The following is a 20,026-nucleotide window of genomic DNA, read 5'->3' on the forward strand; positions in this document are numbered from 1 at the left end:
TGTATAGTGTCCCAACTTTTTTGGAATCACGTTTGTAGATCCTTGGCTGGAATACAAATCTGTACTAGGGCATTTCAGCCTCTATTGTTTTCTATGACGGTTATACGCCTCTGTAACAGGAAATTTGCTTGTCTTCAAAGCAGATTTCCAAATATTTGCTCATATCTACTAACCAGCAGTATAGGGTGTATGTAAGGCAGTTCTGCCCCTTCCATCCTACGTCAAAATCAGCTGCTTGCCACATCATCTTCCCATTACCCTCTATACTGCCGCAGGCATGAAAATGAGCAGCAGAAGACTGACAGCCATCATGTAGTGGTCTTAAATGCCTCTTTCACACGAGCGTGACGGATTAGGTCCGGATGCGTTCAGTGAAACTCGCACTATTTTGTAAGAAAGTTCAGGCATTTTTGTCTGTGATTGCGTTCAGTTGTTCAGTTTTTTCCTCGCGAGTGCAATGCGTTTTGATGCGTTTTTCACACGTGTGATAAAAAACTGAAGGTTTACAAACAACATCTCCTAGCAACCATCAGTGAAAAACGCATTGCATCCGCACTTGCTTCCGGATGCAATGCGTTTTTCACTGAAGCCCCATTCACTTCTATGGGGCCATGGCTGCGTAAAAAATGCAGAATTTAGAACATGCTGCGTTTTTCACACAACGCAAAACTGATGCGTGAAAAAAAAACGCTCATGTACACAGACCCATTGAAATGAATGGGTCAGGATTCAGTACGGGTGCTATGCATTTATGTCACGCATTGCACCCGCGCGGAAAACTTGCTCGTGTGAAAGGGGCCTAAGGACGGTCTTTAAATCACTGCTGGCTTCTACATCACAAGAACTTTGTTAGAAGTAATTCTAATAGACCAACACAGATTCAGTTCCAGCGCAGATAAAATTAGCCTTCTGGATGCTAATTTCAGAGCTTGTTCCTCCGCACTTTGCCTTTTATAACATTCTCCTCTCTCCTGCCAGCGGAAATTTTCTGCTCCAGTGATATTGAAGAATTCTTGAGAGAAGCTGCTTTTATGAAGGAGTTTGACCATCCAAACGTCTGCAAATTAATAGGTAAAATTGTTTGACGTTACCTCCTGTGTTACTTGCGCTGTCAGTTCGGCATTGTTATAGGTTGCCTTTTTTATTTAAAATAATCTGAATAAAAATCGCTTTGCAGTCATAGTTCTCTTCAATTAGTATCCTCCCCATCCCTCCTGCAAAGAGGGAGCGTGAGAGGAAGAAAAAGGGGTCTAAAGGATGAAATAATAATGTTCCCTAACTGCCTATCCCAGTAGACATGCAATTCTCTCTATAGGTTGCCTTTTAGTATATGCCTAAAAAATTCAAATATTTGACAAATTTGATTCTATTCCATTTTTTGTCACAACTCATCATAGATACTGTATATAAAATAGCCATTGAAGATCCTCCTGTGTGTACAGGAGGTTAAAGAAGGCCCCTTGACACGGGCCGACTGATAAGGCAATTATCAGGAATGAAGCGTTCGTTTTCAATAATTGCCTGCACATCAGCATACCTAATAGCTAAGAAGGCAGGAATCATCTGGTCTATGTTAGGAGGAGCAGTCTCTACTGTATGTGGACAATGATTAAAGCAAGGATTTTTAGGTACAGCATCAACCGTGCTTTCACCCCATGAACGATGTGGTTGGCAGCACATTTGCACGATCCAATTATCAGTAACAAGCGTTCATACAAAAATTCTTTCCCATTGGCTGGTATAAAAGGATGTTACAAGTGCCCAATCACCCTAAATAGCTGTCTGCTGAACCACTGTTCAGCTATCTTGCCTTTCCTTTAGGGTCTATTCAGACATCCATAAGTGTTTTGCAATCCGCAAAACACGGATACCGGCACCTGTGCGTTACGCAATTTGCGGACTGCACATGACCGGCCCTATGATAGAAATGCCTATTCTTGTCCATAATTGCGGGCAAGAATAGGACATGCTCTATCTTTTTTGTGGGGCAGCGGAACGGAACTACGGATGCGGACAGCACACAGTGTGATGTCCGCATCTTTTGAAGCCCCGTTGAAATGAATAGGTCCGCACCCATTTCACAAAATTGCGGAACGGATGCGGAACCAGAACTACGGACATGTGAATGGACCCATAATGGGAGAGAGGAAAAATGCTGCGAAACACCTCTGCCATGTGGCTTATGCATTGAAATTCACCTCGGCCAGTCCTTCTGTCCCCAACATAATCTGTTAGGGGACTGTCAAGAGCTCCCCATATACATTGGATTGACTGCTGGTCCGGTTTGGCTGACAATATACTAATGTGTATGGGGACCTTAAGAGTCACGTTCTCTACATGGGAGAGAAAGGCGCCTGGAGAATCTGAGTGTCAGCAAGAATAGCATAGCGTGTAATACCAGCATCCCGACTGACCCCATGATTTACCAGTCGGGATTGACCAATATCCTTTTTAAAATTCATTAAGCACTACTGTCATTTCTGCATTATCAGCAGAAAACATACAATTTGTGTGAACCAAAACATAATCGGGTTACTTACTATCAAGAAAAAGACTACTGTATTTTTGCTTTATAAGACACACTTTTTTCCCCCCAAAAGTGGGGGGGGGGGAATGGCCGTGCGTCTTATGAAGCGAATACTAATGAGTGCTTCCATTATGGAAGTGCTCACTAGTATGCATTAGGTGCCGGGAGTGGGGAAGAAGCGCCGGCCCCTGGTCTTCTTTGCTGGGGCTGGCGCTGCACTGTCCTGACTCCGTACTGTGTCAGGACGTAGTGCGCGCACTATGACCTGACGCTGCGTGCTGACAGGTGACAGTGCAGCACGGGGCGGAGAAGACAGGGGAGCGTGACTTCTGAGATGAAGAGGAGCCACAGCGCAGGAGAGGTAAGAGGAGTTTTTTATTTTATTCTGATCTGAGGTCTGATGTGGGTCAGAAACAAAGGGCTGATCTGAGGTGTGATGAGGGTATGACATTAAGGGCTGATTTGAGGTCTGATGAGGGTATGACATTAAGGGCTGATTTGAGGTCTGATGTGGGTCAGAAATAAAGGTCTGATTTGAGGTCTGATGGGGGTCAGAAATAAAGGGCTGATTTGAGGTCTGATGAGGGTATGACATTAAGGGCTGATTTGAGGTCTGATGGGGGTATGACATTAAGGGCTGATCTGAGGTGTGATGGGGGTCTGACATAGAGGGCTGGTGGGGTTCTGACATGTAGGGCTGATATGGGGGTCTGATATGCTGTCCTGATATGGGGGTCTGATGTGATGTCCTGATATTTATGGGGGTCTGATCTGAGGATCTGATATGAGGTCTGATGAAAAATATTTTTTTCCTCCTCTAATCATTCCTCGTCTTATCATTCGGTGCGTCTTATAAAGCGAAAAATACGGTAATTGCATGAGCATTTTCATTGTCAAATGTGAAATCCCATCAGAATCATCTTCTGCTATCTCATAGATAATTGTGAGACGACCACAGAAATCTGGGATTTCCAGCCACCGTTTTGCAGAATGAAAAAGCTGTATAAAGTGGTCCTTTAAATCTGACTAGATATTCTAATCAGATTGTCTTTGATCTGAATTGACTCTTGCTGATAATTGCCGATTCTCATGTAAGTTATTAAATCAAGTGAAACTGCGCGATTATTGAGCAGTGTAAAAGCAATGAACGATATTGCGACAACTGACAATTTGTAGATTTCTTGTTGGTTCGATCGTTTGTGTGAGCACAAAAAATCATCGCTGGACGTTAACGATTTCGTGTAAAAACAGGAATCGATAACTGCACGCCACTCAAATTTAGCTTTGTGTAAATGCAACTGTCTGCTCTACAAACTATGGAATATGTGATCGAAATTACAATTTTCTGAACGATAATCGTACCGATCATCACCTCGTGTAGAGGCGCCTTTAGTATTTTGTGTCAGATTTGTAGTGATGCTAAAGGTGCCTTTACATGAGGCGATGATCAGTACGATTGAGCAACGAACGAGTCGTTTCTTGGTGTAGTAAACGCTTCAACAATGACCATTCAGATGGGCCGCTTATCGTTCACAAAATCGTAATTTCGATCACATAATCCATAGTTTGTAAAGCAGACAGTTGCATTTACACAAAGCTAAGTTTCAGTGGCGTGCAGTTATTGATTTCTGTTTTTACACAAAATCGTTAACGTCCAACGATTAATTTTGTGCCCGCACAAACGATCAAATTATTGAGAAATCTACCTATTGTCAGTTGTTGCTCTATTGTTCATTGCTTTTACACTGCTGGATAATTGTGCATTTAACAATAATTTACACGGTAATCTGCTTGTGTGAAGGTACCTTTTTAAAGGGGTTTTCTCACTTCAGCAAATATCAGTTATTATGTAGAGGAAGTTACTACAAGCCACTTACTAATGTACTGTGATTGTCCATATTGTTTCCTTTACTGGCTGGATTAATTTTCCCATCACATTATACACTGCTCGTTTCCATGGTTACGACCACCCTACAATTCATCAGTGGTGGTCGTGCTTGCACTCTGTAGAAAAAAGATCTGGCCTATTTGGTGGCTGGGTCCGGGAGGACACATAGGCTACTGATTTTATCCTGTATTGTACAAACACGACCACCATTGATGGATTGCAAGGTGGTCGTAACCATGGAAATGAGCAGTGCATAATGTGATGGAAAAATGAATCCAGCCAGCAAAGGAGGCAATATGGATAAGAACAATACATTAGTAAGTGGCTTGTATTAACTTCCGCTACATGATAAATTCTATTTGCTGAAGTGAGACAATCCCTTTAAGGGTCATATTACACCTGCAGATGAAGCAGGCGATTGTCGGGAAAGAAGCATTCCTTCCCGGCAATCGCCTTCTCCCTACTGGTGGAGACCGCTGCTATTACATCCAGCGATCTCCTCCATAGTATGGGGCGGAGCAATAATGCTATCACTTGTCCACATACATTGTTTGCCGGCAGCAGAGCTTGATTACATGTCACAATCTGCCGCCGACAAACGAGGACTTTTAAACATGCTAAAAGATTCCAATTACAAACTTGTTCATCGGGAAACCGAGGCAGCATTACACTGCCGGATCATCACTAACAAGTGTTCATATGAGCGCTCGTTGGTGATGATCTGCACGATTATCTTCAGGTGTAATAGTGCCCTGCGAGCACCGATGCATGATAACACATTAATCAGCGGTCATATGCACCGGTCCAATTACACAGGCTGATGCAAACTGAATGCAGAAGGAACAAGTTGTATCTCCCTCATTCTGTTCTATTCATTATCGGCAGCACTTTCCTGAATACACAGCGTTTCCTTGTTAATTGGAAGGCAATTATCGGGATTGAGTGTTCCTATGAACGCTTGTTACTGATAATTTGACCGATTTATCGTACGATTTTATAGGGTCTTAAAATGGTTTGCATGCTTTATTGAGCCCTTTAATCTAGGACTACAACTGATTTCCAGAATGAGACTCCACCTGTACGGGCGAGTTCACACGAACGCGTGTGACCCGTGCCCGTGCTGCGGCCCGCAAATTGTGGGCCGCAATGCACGATCGCCGGCCGTAGGTCAGCCGCATCGGATCACGGACCCATTCACTTTAATGGGTCCGCGATCCACCCGTTCCGCAAAAAGATAGGACATGTCCTATCTTTTTGCGGAACGGAAGTACGGGACACAACCCCACGGAAGCACTCTGTAGTGCTTCCGAGGGGTCCCGTTCCGTGCGGCCTTTCCGAAATTCCGGATTTGCGGACCCATTGAAGTGAATGGGTCCGCATCCGTGATGCGAAATGCACACGGAACTGTGGCCGTGTATTGCGGCCCGCAATACGGCCACGGATCACACACGTTCATGTGAACTAGGCCTACTAGTGATATAGTAGGAGTTTATTTTGACTGGATTTTCTTGTATAGATAGGCTGTATACAGACATACCTTGCATAGCTTTGACCTGTAAATGAAAACTACACGTCAACAAGGAAGTCTTTGCCATCTGCATACTGTTGTAGAGACTTTAGTTGATGTGTTTGCTGGCCTGAGGGAGATTCCACAGCTGCAGAGAGACAGGGGTTTGCAGATGATTGACTAAAAATGTTGATCAGTGCAGAGACTGCGCTATGTTTTTATGCTGTTTTAGAAGTTGATAGATCTTCTTTGTTCTGTATGGGCCGTATCTGTTTACATGGCTGCACAGATTTAAAATTATCCAGCTTTAGAGACCCCCAGTGGTCAGCAGTAATGGCTGAAAAAAGCTATGTACGGCTGCAGGGGAAAATACCATGCCTGCCAACCACGTAAAGCATGGGTGGACTAGGTCCAACAGAGCATTCTTTACTAGAGTCCCCCATGCTGTCTATGCTTGAATCTGTCAAAAATCCATAATACGAGTACTGGGTAGTCCCCCCCTACACATTGTATGTATGAATATTGTTTTAGTTTATACATTGCTGATTTTAATATTGTGTACCCTTTTTTCCTTTTTAAACCAGACACTATCTGTAGCCATTGTGTTTTCAGTGTAAGGCCTCTTTCACACGGCCGTTTTTTTTTTCCCGTTTACTGGCCGTTTTTTGCGGTCCGTATACGGTCCGTATACGGAACCATTGATTTCAATGGGTCCGCAAAAAAAACGGAATGTGTTCCGTATGCATTCCGTTTCCGTTTTTCCGTTCCGTTTTAACATAGAACATGTCCTATATTTGGCCGCAAATCACGTTCCGTGGCTCCATTAAAGTCTATAGGTCCGCAAAAAAACGGAATGCATACGGAAGTGCATCCGTATGTCTTCCGTATCCGTTCCGTTTTTTGCGGATCCATCTATTGAAAATGTTATGCCCAGCCCAATTTTTTCTATGAAATTACTGTATACTGTATTTGCCATACGGAAAAACGGAACGGAAAAACGGAACGGAAACGGAAACACAACGGAAACAAAAAACGGAACAACGGATCCGTTTAAAACGGACCGCAAAACACTGAAAAAGACATACGGTCGTGTGCAATAGGCCTAATACATAGTAAAACATATTGTTACATAAGTGGCGTTGTGTAAGGCGTTTCTTATATATCAAAGCGGATTAAATTCAATGCATGTCAAGAGTTACTAAGCTTGTCGGCACTATGTGATGCTTGTCAAGCTTTTCGAACTCTTCAGTTGACGCAACCAACTTTACACTTTTTCTTCATTTATCCGGATTATTCACTAGCAGTCTGTGAATTCTCCTCACTTAAATGTCTGTATAGAAAATAGCCATTGGTGTTCTGATTAGATGATTTATGCTCACGTTTATTACTTCTATAACATTTAGTCATACATCTATGCATTTTATTGGGATTAATGAGGTATAGCTGTGCCTTCCCCCAGATTGTCCCTTCTGCTGTATTTTCATTTAAAGAGGTTCTCTTGGAAATTTATATTGATGACCTATCCTCAGGATATATGAGATCAGTAGGGGTCCGACTCCAAACACCACCACGATCAGCTGTTTCAGGAAGCCGCAGCGTTCACCGGAGCTTCAGTGAGCACTGCAGCCTCCAGGCAGCTTTCTGAGAACAGCACCATACATTGGATAGCGGCTGTGTTTGGTATGGCAGCTCAGCCCTATTGACTTGAATGGGACTGAGCTGCAACTAGGCCATGTGACCGATATGCGGTGATGTCACTGGCCTAGGAAGAGGCCCAAGCATCCATGGAGGCTGCCGCCAGGGGGGGTCCCAGGAGTTGCACCCCCATCAATCTGGTTTTATTGAACTATCCTAAGGATAGGCCGTCAATATCAAATTCTGAGATAGCCCTTTTAAGTATTTACTGTCACCGGGTATTAAAGAGCAATAAAAAAGAGCACTTAGAACAATGGTTACAGCAATAAGATCTACACAGGCTCTGGAAGAAGTGTTGTTGCAAGAGCTGTGTATCAGGAGCTTCACAAATTGGGTTTCCATGGTCAATCAGCCGCCTAAAAGCATCACAAACACAGCATGGCACTTCTACAAAGCCAGTATGACCAGCACTCCCCAGTGAACACTGATTGGAGGCCAGATTAAATCACCCACCATACGTCCCCAACATTACTGATGCTTTTTTGGCTGAATGGACACAAAACTTTACAGCCTTGTTCCAAAACTTAGTGGCGAGCCATCAAAGAAGAATGGAGGATGCTATTTTGGCTGAAGACATAGAGGGTCATTTATTAACATATATACGCCGGTTTTCTGGCAGGTTATTTGCGCCGCAATCTGCGGCAGGTCTAAAAAAGGGGGCGTGGTGGGGAAGGGGACAGGGCGGCCCCTCTCATTTATCATTTACTACCCCTGTTTTAGGCGCAGAAAATGGTCTAAATTTAAGCCAGCGCAGAGGCCGTCTTCCATTTAGACCAGCAGTGGATGCATCAAAGTTATGTCGAGGCCAGCGCCTCTTCATAACTTTGGCTGATCCACCGCCAGTGCACGGGGTTATTAAGACCGGCGTCTAAAATACCAGACTTAATTAATGACCCCCATATTGTTTAATATTCCAGGTAGCCTCATGATTTTCATGAAATCCAATTCTGGTCCATTTGAAATACCCATGGACCACTATTGGATTTTCCCAACAGTTTAGTCCTAGGTTTTATGTAATAAATGTAAATGTTCATACACATTAGATTAGTGTTGGCCAAACCCACCGATTTTGGCCTCCTAACTCTCCACCAAAGGCGGATGTTGGGGGTGAGAGGGACCGGGCAGTTGAATTTCAAAATGCCTGATAAATTTGTTCTCCGGGGAGATGTTGCCTCTAGAAGAGTCTGATAGTGGCTTACTACCCTCTCCATATTGAGAGCATATGCATAGTCAGCCAAGAGGGCATCTATACGAGATGTGTGGGTAGAATGGCTCTCAGCCAAGCAAGTGTTCATTTGACAGCTATCCAATGTGTAGGACCAGCCTTAGTACAAATTTATGGATCTACCCCTCATGGCTGTTTCTGGTAGGTTTATTATCAGACTTTAAAGAAATGTTGAACTTCATTATAAAATGTAATTACAAAGTCCTTTAATGGTAAATACACTGTAATGAGCAAAACTACATAAGTTCAACTCAACCACAGACTCAATCTCTGGTTGACCCGGATATCTGCTTTCAGGCACCTGTCTGGTTGACGCACATTACTTTGCACGAGAGATAGAACACAAGTTTTCTGGGACACATTAATGTGATTTTTTATAATATTTTTTCAACTTAGGAGTGAGTTTGAGAAGTCGTACCAAGGGAAGACTGCCAGTTCCAATGGTGATCCTGCCATTTATGAAGCATGGTGATCTGCACACCTTCCTACTGATGTCACGCATCGGGGAAGAGCCCATTGTAAGTCTATGGAAGTCCTTCTTATCTGTAGCCCAGTCCTCCTTTTGTTATACACTGTTGACCCTGGAAACATAGTCAATAAATTTTATTTTATGTATTATTTCTTCCATCCTTAGTAAGTCTAAACATATAGACATACTGGTCCAGAGTTACAAATGCGCCTGCGTCAAAAATCTGTCTACAAAAGTGGCACAATTTGGTGAATCTATTGTTTCTACATGTTTTTCTTACATGCTCGATGAGGGGGCAGGGATTAGCGGAAAGTGGACGGAGCTTCACTGGAAGGGTCGGGGTCTAAGATGTACCATTTTGCGCCAACATTTTAGCTGATGTTAGTCGGTATAGAATCAGTACAAAATGTCTAGCTCTACTCCCCATTTATCATCCAACCTGAGCCCCTGTAATAAATCTGGTATCGGTCTAGACATCGGGTCTTTAGGATTAGTAGATCTGGGCAACTGTCTTTGAAACTGCTCTGTGTTAGAACATCCCTATTCCATCTTCAAGTACAATGTTACGTCTGACTGGCTGGAAGTGTTATCCGATTCAATTTTAACTTTACTTTTGGCTGAGGTCTGCAGTCCTAAAGATTCCTGTTCTCTAGAACAGTGAATTGACTTGTAAATTGGCCTAACTATTTGTGGTGGAACAGAACTCATTTGTAGACTCGGCGTGAAGCTGTCTCCACTGCTTCAGGCTTGTTTGCACTTAAACTAATATTGCATTTGTTGGTAGCTTTTGCCCCATGCTGTTTTTTCTGATACTAAGATAAGTTAACCTGAACTCTTAATATAATTGTAAACATTTCTACTGCTGATACGTCACGTGGTTGTGTAAGTGACAAATACTTTGAAGTGTATGCTTTCAAAAAGGTATGACCAGAAATGTATACATATGCTAAAATCCAAAGATACGATTTAGCAGCTAAATTTACTTTGAGCTATGCATACAAAAAAAAATGTCTTTAATTTAGTAAATTGGTAATTTTTTTTTAGAGTAAAGGTGGATTTAGACGTGCCGATGACAGCGCTCCTTCCCGACTGCCAGCTGCTCGTTAAGTGGAGGTGAAGCTCTGCATTTACATGCAACCATCACCTCCACAGTAAGAGAATAGCAATCTCTCATCCTCATACAGCTGCATTGTTTTTTGGGCAGCAGAGTGCTAAGAAACAATAATTTAGGAGCCTGCACGAAACGTCAGTTTCACCTGATGAACAAGCGTTTCGCTTGTTTATCGGGTGATTGGCCGCACCTTTACAATTATCTAGCTCTCTAAATCCACCTTTATATTTTATCCATGTGTCTCTATTGAACTGTAAATGAGCTCTTATCCAGGAGGACAAAAACTGGCTCTCTAGTGCCACCTGTTGAATGGTTACTCTACAAGTTACTGCCTGCCCCTTTAAATGGCCTTGGTACAATGACTTGGAATATAAGCCAAAACCAGAATATTTTCCATAAGACACCCAGCTGCAGACGGCTGTTTGTGGGTTTTTTCCCCGACATCAGTGGAGATCTGGGTGAGACGCCTTCGGTGTGGATCTGGAGGGATTAAGTTTCTCCTTGTGGGGACCGCCAAGTTGCTGTAGAGAGTTTCTTACTGTATGTAGGGTTTGTAAGCAGGTTTTGCTGCGTTAAGCAATGACAGTAAATAAGAATTGTGTATTACATGTGCTTATGTGCATAGTTTTATAGGACTATATTGGTAGCCATCATGTGCATTCTGTACGCCTTTATGTCTTTGAGCATTTAGTCTTCATTGTGTATTTATTCACAGACTCTGCCAATCCAAACCTTAGTCCGGTTCATGATTGACATCTGCAGTGGAATGGAGTATCTGAGCTCGAAAAGTTTTATACACAGGGATCTCGCCACTCGCAACTGCATGTGAGTACCTATGTTCAAGGCTAGACCTCCGGTCACCCAAGTCTAGGGCAGTAGAATCTGGATGGTAGAGGTGTTGTTTGTGTGTTACCACCTACACAAAAACAGCACCCAATCCAACCCCCAAAAAAGTATTCTCTAATCATCATGAACCCTACAAAAACTACAAGCAGAGATCATGGATATATGATGGTAACACAAAATACGACCCTGAATTGTTCATATAAACGTACGGTGAGATTGATCAAGACCAGTGTTTTACATGCCAGGCTTAATCTCTCCCCTGCTTGCGCTACAATTACTGCATGCCTCCGTCTAAATGTTGTTGGCGCATCTGTGCAGGTCCATGCAAGTGGAGATCTACTCCAGCAAGGGAGCTGGTGTAGTTCTCTGCTATAATCTATGCCTGTTTCCTGGTGTAGATTATAATAAATGTGACAGTCCACCTACTATGACCCTACGTCACTTGCTACTTTGAAATGGGGTGAGGGACGCCTGAAACCCCCAAAAAGTTGCACAATTTTGCACAACTACAGCGCGTGCCACACTCTGCAACTTGATAAACTTTTCCTATAATCTTTATTGAGACATTATTGTACAAAATAGCCATCACAATACTAAAACACCCTAAAAACACTTAAAAACTAATGTAAAGGTGGTGGCCCGGATATATCGTGTATGATCGTGAATAAACAATAATATGCCCCAAACTAGATCGCTGACGCCATAGCAAGAAAAATCATAGGGATTAATATCCAGAATTTGCAACCAGCACAATGTTCAAAACCCCAAGTGGGGATCAAATCATACAGTGCCAACCCAGTTGGGATATGATTCTCCAGTAGAGCACCCACCACCTTCGTATGCATGTTGCCTGCATGAAATCTATTCTGCAAAAGTGAACATTGATTAGCATACACGATATTCTATGTTCTGGGATTGCAGATGTATAAAGAAAATGGGGCTGTCAGATTTGTCTTATAGATTAGAAAGGCAAATTTGGGAAATTGCATGGCAGCCCTTGGTTGTGGCTTTTACATGCATTTTTAACACTGTGGTTTCCCCCTCTGAAGTCAATGGGGTAATGCTGGCAGCAGGATGACAATGCAGGGGCGACCACAGCATGCCCTGATACCCAGGCGTTTTTTTTTTTTTTGCTGTACTCTGCTGACAAAATTTGCTGACAATTTGCTGACAAAAATGACTGTACATTATTGTAACCCCAAAAAGCTGCAGGCACCCTAATACAGTCAACACAGATTACACACATTTGCGGAGAGTCATTGGTGCTTTATATTCCTCCAACCCAAAATACATTGGCCTGTAGCCTAAATTGGAGTATGCATAATGGTAGATAGGTAGGTTTATTGCATTGTAGGTTGTAGGTTTCAGTGCATTCTGAAAACTCCAGTGCCATTAAGTCATTATATCATTCCCCCATGCATACCTCTTTTTAAACGCCATTGCACCTTAACGTAAGCGTAAGTAGCGTTTGGACGCCGCCTTCACCACTTTCCTGAAAAGGATGTGTGGTCAAGGTGGGGAGGGGCGTTACCAGCATCAGTTTTTTTGGTGTCAAAGAAGACTAAAATTTACAGCAGCTCCGATTTTAGTGTCGGCACAAGGATTGCCGGAGCATGCAACGAATATATGAAGAGGCGGGCGCACAGAGGATATCATAGACCAGCGTTAAATTCCCCCCCAATAATTTTTTTATTTTATTATTATATACAAGAAAATGAGTGTAGATAAGAATATAAGAACATTAGTAGAGCACACACGGCTTGTACTGTAATTCTACATTTCGAGACCTTTGTAATATAAAATGAATGTTAAGATTGCATTCAGGACTGATGTACTAATTTATTCCCCTGCAGAGCTGATAGCATATGGGGTTGTGTAGCGCAGTAAATCAATGCGCCTGAAGATAAAAATATAATATTTGTTGCCTAAAGCAGAGTAAATGTAGGACCATATTTACTGAAATGTGGTATACCATAAGGCACCATATGGCAGCTGATCTGTACGGGTCTAGATTTATGTTGTGTTTTATGCATATGTATGAGGCTGTGCAGCCTTGATGTATAGATCTGTCGCTAATAGAAAAACAATGTAGGAGCCTTGTGATCGTCGATCCCTACAGAGGAAAGAAGATTACTGTTGTCCATTTTCCATGGTGTCGAGATTTGTGCGTATGAAAGACATAATGTCGATGGGAAATGAGGCACAAGTGGCATTTCAGAAGACACCAATCTCTTGTCTGAGACAAGTTGGCACAGGGAAGCATGCCATGCTGATGACTAGAACAGCAAATGTTCGATGAGGAGCTGAGAGAGAGAGAGAGGAAATTGGCTTCTTCGACGCCAGCAAAGTCATTAACCCTCATTTATAGCTGGTGTCTGAAGCCATGCAGTGCAGAAAGCCCCAGCATAAAGAGTGCGCCTGAAGCCACAACCATGTCCAGACCAGCCAATTTGCTTGGACCATGGTCCAAGTCCTCAGCCGTCTTCTGTATCACAGCAAGAGAGGACTCCAAGAACAATATTGGCTAAACCTAATTGCGTGTTGTGACCGACAGATCTCCACAAGGCTGAAAATGTTATAGGGGGACCCAACTAAAATCAGGAGAAATCGGGGTAAAAAGGAGACTGCTGGCGGCTATATATTCTGCAGTGTTGTACACAGACTTCACTCTGACAGTCCCTGTTTCCAGAGGACTTGCTGTCTAATTCCCCATCTTTCATATACACACACTTGAGCCAATTTAACTGGAGGGCAAATAATTGATCAGAGTGTAAGGGTCCATTCACACGTCCGCATGAATGGGTCCGCATCTGTTCTGCAATTTTTCGGAACGGATGCGGACCAATTCATTTCAATGGGGCCGCAAAAGATGCGGACAGCACACTGTGTACTGTCCGTATCCGCACTTACGTTCTGTGGCCCCGCAAAAAAGATAGAGCATTATCCTATTCTTGTCCGCAGCCCCGGACAAGAATAGGCATTTCTATCATAGTGCCGGCCATGTGCGGTCTGCAAAATGAGGACGTGTGAATGGACCCTGAGAGGAAAGCCAATAACTCATAGAAAACCAATTGAGGCGCAGGGAAAACATGGAAACGCCATGCAGATCTTATAAGAGAAACCCTCGGGGCCATTCGTACTGTTGTAGTTTGTGCAACCTGTAAGACTCTGTTCACATCTGCTTTGCGATTTCAGTTATGAATGGAAAGCACAACAGATCCCTGACGGACAATGGCATTTTGCGGATTCCAGATCAAAAAGGTGTATGTATGCAAAAATGGTAAAAAGTACAGGTCGTACAATTAAGTTTTTTTTATATATATATATATATATATATATATATATATATATATATACAGTACAGACCAAAAGTTTGGACACACCTTCTCATTCAAAGAGTTTTCTTTATTTTCATGACTATGAAGGCATCAAAACTATGAATTAACACATGTGGAATTATATACATAATAAACAAGTGTGAAACAACTGAAAATATGTCATATTCTAGGTTCTTCAAAGTAGCCACCTTTTGCTTTGATTACTGCTTTGCACACTCTTGGCATTCTCTTGATGAGCTTCAAGAGGTAGTCCCCTGAAATGGTCTTCCAACAGTCTTGAAGGAGTTCCCAGAGATGCTTAGCACTTGTTGGCCCTTTTGCCTTCACTCTGCGGTCCAGCTCACCCCAAACCATCTCGATTGGGTTCAGGTCCGGTGACTGTGGAGGCCAGGTCATCTGGCGCAGCACCCCATCACTCTCCTTCATGGTCAAATAGCCCTTACTTTCAACGTTTTCCCAATTTTTCGGCTGACTGACTGACCTTCATTTCTTAAAGTAATGATGGCCACTCGTTTTTCTTTACTTAGCTGCTTTTTTCTTGCCATAATACAAATTCTAACAGTCTATTCAGTAGGACTATCAGCTGTGTATCCACCTGACTTCTCCTCAAAGCAACTGATGGTCCCAACCCCATTTATAAGGCAAGAAATCCCACTTATTAAACCTGACAGGGCACACCTGTGAAATGAAAACCATTTCAGGGGACTACCTCTTGAAGCTCATCAAGAGAATGCCAAGAGTGTGCAAAGCAGTAATCAAAGCAAAAGGTGGCTACTTTGAAGAACCTAGAATATGACATATTTCCAATTGTTTCACACTTCTTTGTTATGTATATAATTCCACATGTGTTAATTCATAGTTTTGATGCCTTCAGTGTGAATCTACAATTTTCATAGTCATGAAAATAAAGAAAACTCTTTGAATGAGAAGGTGTGTCCAAACTTTTGGTCTGAACTGTGTGTATATATATATATATATATATATATATATAATTATAATACATGCAGTTTCATTGTCGCGTGCGTCGTGCAAATGCCACAAGGGGGCCCACTGAGACTTTAACGCCCAAGGGCCCACAAGAACCTGGAGCCCGCCCTGTGTAAACCAATCACTTGGGTTTGTCCATCCTGTATGTAGCACTTCCTGTTGCCGTACCCCACCAAACCCATGATGCACTTCCCCTTTCTTTGCCACAGCTCCAGCCCCGCCCCTAACCACGCCCATCTAGTAGTTTATAGCTCCTCCCACCCACCTATTTACAGTGACATTTTACGATCACTGCCCTGCCTATAGGTATAACACCAAAGGAAATTAGAAAGAGCTGCATGGACACGGTCATGTAAGTGTGATCTGCCACTTCAGCTGCTGTGAAACTACAACTCCCAGCATGCACACTTGCTCGGCTGTTCTTGCAACTCCCATAGAAGTGAAAGATGTATTCTGGGATTGCCAGGGTTGCTGATCCCTCGGATAGGCTATCACTTAGTAAAAGCTGGACAACTCCTTTAAGTGCCATTTACATGCAGCAGTCATTGCCATAAAGTTTTTATTTTCCGGCAGCACATCGCTGTTTACATTGGGCAACGCGCTGCCGACCAATTCTTTTTGGTGCAGTATAAAAGATGCAGTCGCCCGACAAATGAGCGTTGTTGGGTAACAGCTCCAACTTATTCCAAAGTGTTGCTTAGCAAATGAAAATCTTCATAATTAATAATTTTAATAGGAAATGGGGGCCAAATAAAAGGGACTATTCTTGGGTGAGTCAAATTGACATAAGCTCCGTGCAATTGGAATAGGGTCTTATTTAGGTGATAAACTAGGAGAAAAAAAACTCAATACTGGCTGTGATTTTGTAGTATGCATGGCCAGCATTGATAATGACTTTTCTGGAAGTGTGAATTTGTTCATTTAGTTTTGTTACTGTATAGCTTCCCAGAATCTGGGCCACTCGAACAATATTGTTAAATTATGCACCCTACCAGGAGAGGAGAATAGGATTTAAATAAAAGACCCACGCAAATGCGCCCTGTCATCAGATTGAGAAAGCAGCATTTCTCGACCTAATTGAATTTCAGGATCCTGAGCGGTAAATGACTGAGGCCAATAAAGCAGATGGCTTCTATTTTATTTCATTATTTTAAATTCTCTTGCGTTAAAACAAGCGTTATCCAGCCTTATACCCGTAACTTTGAATTCATCGTCTTGCTTTCTGTGTGGACAGTATGCCAGTCCATAAATATTCAGATAGTGGACAGTGCAGCGGACTAATATACGGTATTCTGGATGTTATTAAGCCCTTACTAGCTACTGTATGGCATATTTGTGAGCATACTTAGAGAGTCATTTACTGTGTATTTGAATTATTCATATCGCCTTTATTAGCACATATTGCGGTCTTTTTGTCTTTGATGTTTTGTTTAGAAATACTTCAGAGGAATAAATGACCATATGTATAAATGAAAAAATTCCACAAAAATTAGATCCGATATCGTTTGTGATTTTTTTTTTTTTTTTTAATATTTCAGTGTAATCATTAACATTTTTGTGATTTCATTTGAATACTTTTAAACATTTGCTAATAGGAAACCAGTCTGTGTGGCAAGTGTTCTTATCAGGCACATACACCAATAACCACATTTAGTGCAGTACTTCGTGTGCATCCACAGAAGGGGGCTGTGTACAATTTTCCCACAGTGCATTTGTAGGAAAACTGTTTCTGTATTAGATATGCAGCTGTCATCGAAATAATTGATCCTTGGCACATTCGTTGCTGAAAGTCTGCAGCAATTGTTACAACATACCAAGTTTTTTGAGAACAGAAAGAAGGACAGCAGGCACAGCCGGAAAAATTTTAATGTTTAGCTTCTCCCTAGTAAATCCCATATTAGGCCTTAGGCCTCATGCACACGGCCGTTTCCCGTATTGCGGTCCGCAAACTGCGGGTCCGCAATATAGGGCATCGGCCGTGTGCTCACTGCATCACGGATGTTCTATTTTTTTGCAGTGTGGATGGATCACGGACCCTTTTAAGTTGAATGGATATGGATCCGTCGCGGCAGCACGGGGGACCGCAAATTCAGTAACTAGGCTTTGTGGGGAGAGATTTATCAAGACCGGCGCTTTCTTGATATTCCCTGCGCTACCGGAGGATGCACCTAATTTATGATGAGGTGTAGGCCTTGTCATAAATTTGGCGCATCCTCCTGCAGTCCATGCACCTAAACAGAAATCTACGACAGCTCAGAGCTGCCGTAGATTTCTGGCTTCATTTGCACAAAAAAACTGGCGTGAATGAAGATAAATCTGTCAGGGAGGCTGGTCATGCCCCTTCTCGCCCTTGCCATGCCCCCTTTAAGGAAAGTGACTTTTTATCAACACTTTTCAGGCGCAAGTGTGCCTTCATTTACTGGGCAAATCCACACGTCCTGAAACAACTTTTTTTGTCCATTTAGCTCCTGGAAAAGTTGCTAAAGGGGTTGTCTCTCTTCAGCAAATAGCATTTATCATGTAGAGGAAGTTAACACAAGGCACTTACTAATGTATCGTGATTCTCCATATTACTTCCTTTGTTGGCTGGATTCATTTTTCCATCAGATTATACACGGCTCGTTTCCTTGGTTATGACCACCCTGCAATGGGGAAAAATACTTGTTCATTGGATGAAATGATCTTTGGTGTGGACACCTCAGTCATCATTTCTGGGCAGCATATTGTGCTGTGTGGGCAGGGATCTGCTGCCCTGGAACAATGGGGAATATTTATCAAGACCGACGCTTTCTGCAGCTCTTCACCTCCGCGGATGTGCCGGCATTTATTGGCACCTCTTTCACACAAACAAGTTTTTCGTCCAGATGCAATGCGTGTTGTGAACGTATAGCATCCACACTGAATCCGGACCCATTCGTTTTAATGAGCCTTGTTTATCTCTGCATTCAGGAAAAATCGCAGCATGTTCTATAGTCTGTGTTTTTCATGCAGGTCTGGCTCCATAGAAGAGAATAGGGCTTGCTAGAAAAAAAAAACGGAAGGCATCTGGCTGAAATGCATTTTTTCACTGACGGTTGCTAGGAGATGTTGAGAGTTATTCTTCATTTATCACGCGCATGAAAAACGCATCATAAGCTGATTGCATCCGCGCAGTAACAAAAACTGAAAGACTGAACACAATCACGGACAAAAGTGATTGAACTTGCATGCAAAACCATCAGTTTTTTCCTGAGCAGATCCTGACACAATCCGTATCGCTCATGTGAAATAAGCCTTAAAGGGACACTTCCATAAGACACTGGTATTATTTTAAACTCTGTATTCATAGAAAACTATTTTTAATAAATTGTCGGCTGTTTTTCTTTTTCATTTTGGCAGTACTGCGTTATTGAACATGAAATACAAAATATTGTCCTGGAGCAGTCATCACCGAGACCCTACACAGACAGGGAACCCATTGTCTTTTTACTGCTGCTCTGAGGGGAGGATGTTATCTGCTAGTATAATGGCAGATGTAGAATTTAGGATAACAGTATGATGGTGTCACGACAGAGGGTAGGGATAAGTGCAGCCCTAAACTCCACCCCACCTCTGTCCCTAACTAACGGCGTACAACTTGGCGGCAGTCCCTCGCTTAGATATGTGCAGGGTCCTAAGAAGATAACAGAAGTATCGTAACAGAGTCAGACAAGCCAAAGTCAAAGCCAGGAGGTCACGCAGGTACACAGGGAGCAATCCGATAACTAAGTCAAAACACAATCCGGAGTCCGAAGCCAAGAGGTCACGTCAATACCAGGGAGGTCACAAGGTCGAGGTCAAAAACAGAGCCGAGGTCCAGAACACACAGAAGCACAGTATGAAAATGCTGGTGAGGGTAGCAAGACCATTCACAGGCAACCTGTGGCCAGCAGGCTGCCTGTTTAAATAGCAGAACAAGTGGGTCACATGACATGGCCAGCGTCACGTGACCCAAGTCCAGGCTAAACCATCTGAGCACCGATAAATTGTGATCGGTGCTCAGCACCTCTTTCAGCTAGGAGGCGCGCGCTGAGGAGGCGTGTGCGACCAGGTTCTCCCCGCCCCCTGGTCCCCATGGAGAAGAGGTCCTCGCTCCTGCACAGATGTGGGATGCCGTCGGCGCCACAAGGAGGAAGCGCGTCGCCGGTTCCCCGTTACAGATGGCTCTAGTGTTCTCTAGCTCTATTGTCCTTTTAATAACCTCTTTTTCCTTCATTTGCACCCGCTCTAGTTCATCTATGTGCTTCTTAGGGTACATTCACAAGGCGGTGAAAAACGGCCGCGTGACATCCTTCTTTAATCACACAGCCGTTTTTTGGGTGTATTTTTTTTTTACTTACTGTGAATACCAGCCGTCAAAAAATAAGACGTCCTATTTTGTCTGTTTTCGCGGACCGAGAGCCCCCATATAATTG

The 20,026-nt window shown here is 42.9% G+C and overlaps 1 protein-coding gene across 2 annotated transcripts in view; it reads left to right on the forward strand.

Moving 5' to 3' along the window:
- TYRO3 (TYRO3 protein tyrosine kinase) overlaps nt 1-20,026 on the forward strand; it is a 141,536-nt gene that overhangs the window by 105,362 nt on the left and 16,148 nt on the right. For both annotated transcript variants that reach the window (XR_005774813.1, XM_040411726.1), the window contains exons 14-16: nt 979-1,071; nt 9,239-9,360; nt 11,138-11,247. Coding sequence is in view for 1 of the 2 variants with exons in the window: in XM_040411726.1 (XP_040267660.1) it covers nt 979-1,071; nt 9,239-9,360; nt 11,138-11,247 (325 nt within the window). In the remaining variant the exon portion in view is untranslated. The remainder of the gene's footprint in view (nt 1-978; nt 1,072-9,238; nt 9,361-11,137; nt 11,248-20,026) is intronic.

The sequence above is a fragment of the Bufo bufo genome, chromosome 11 (genome assembly GCF_905171765.1).
Source record: "Bufo bufo chromosome 11, aBufBuf1.1, whole genome shotgun sequence".
In the NCBI taxonomy this organism is placed as follows: domain Eukaryota; kingdom Metazoa; phylum Chordata; class Amphibia; order Anura; family Bufonidae; genus Bufo; species Bufo bufo.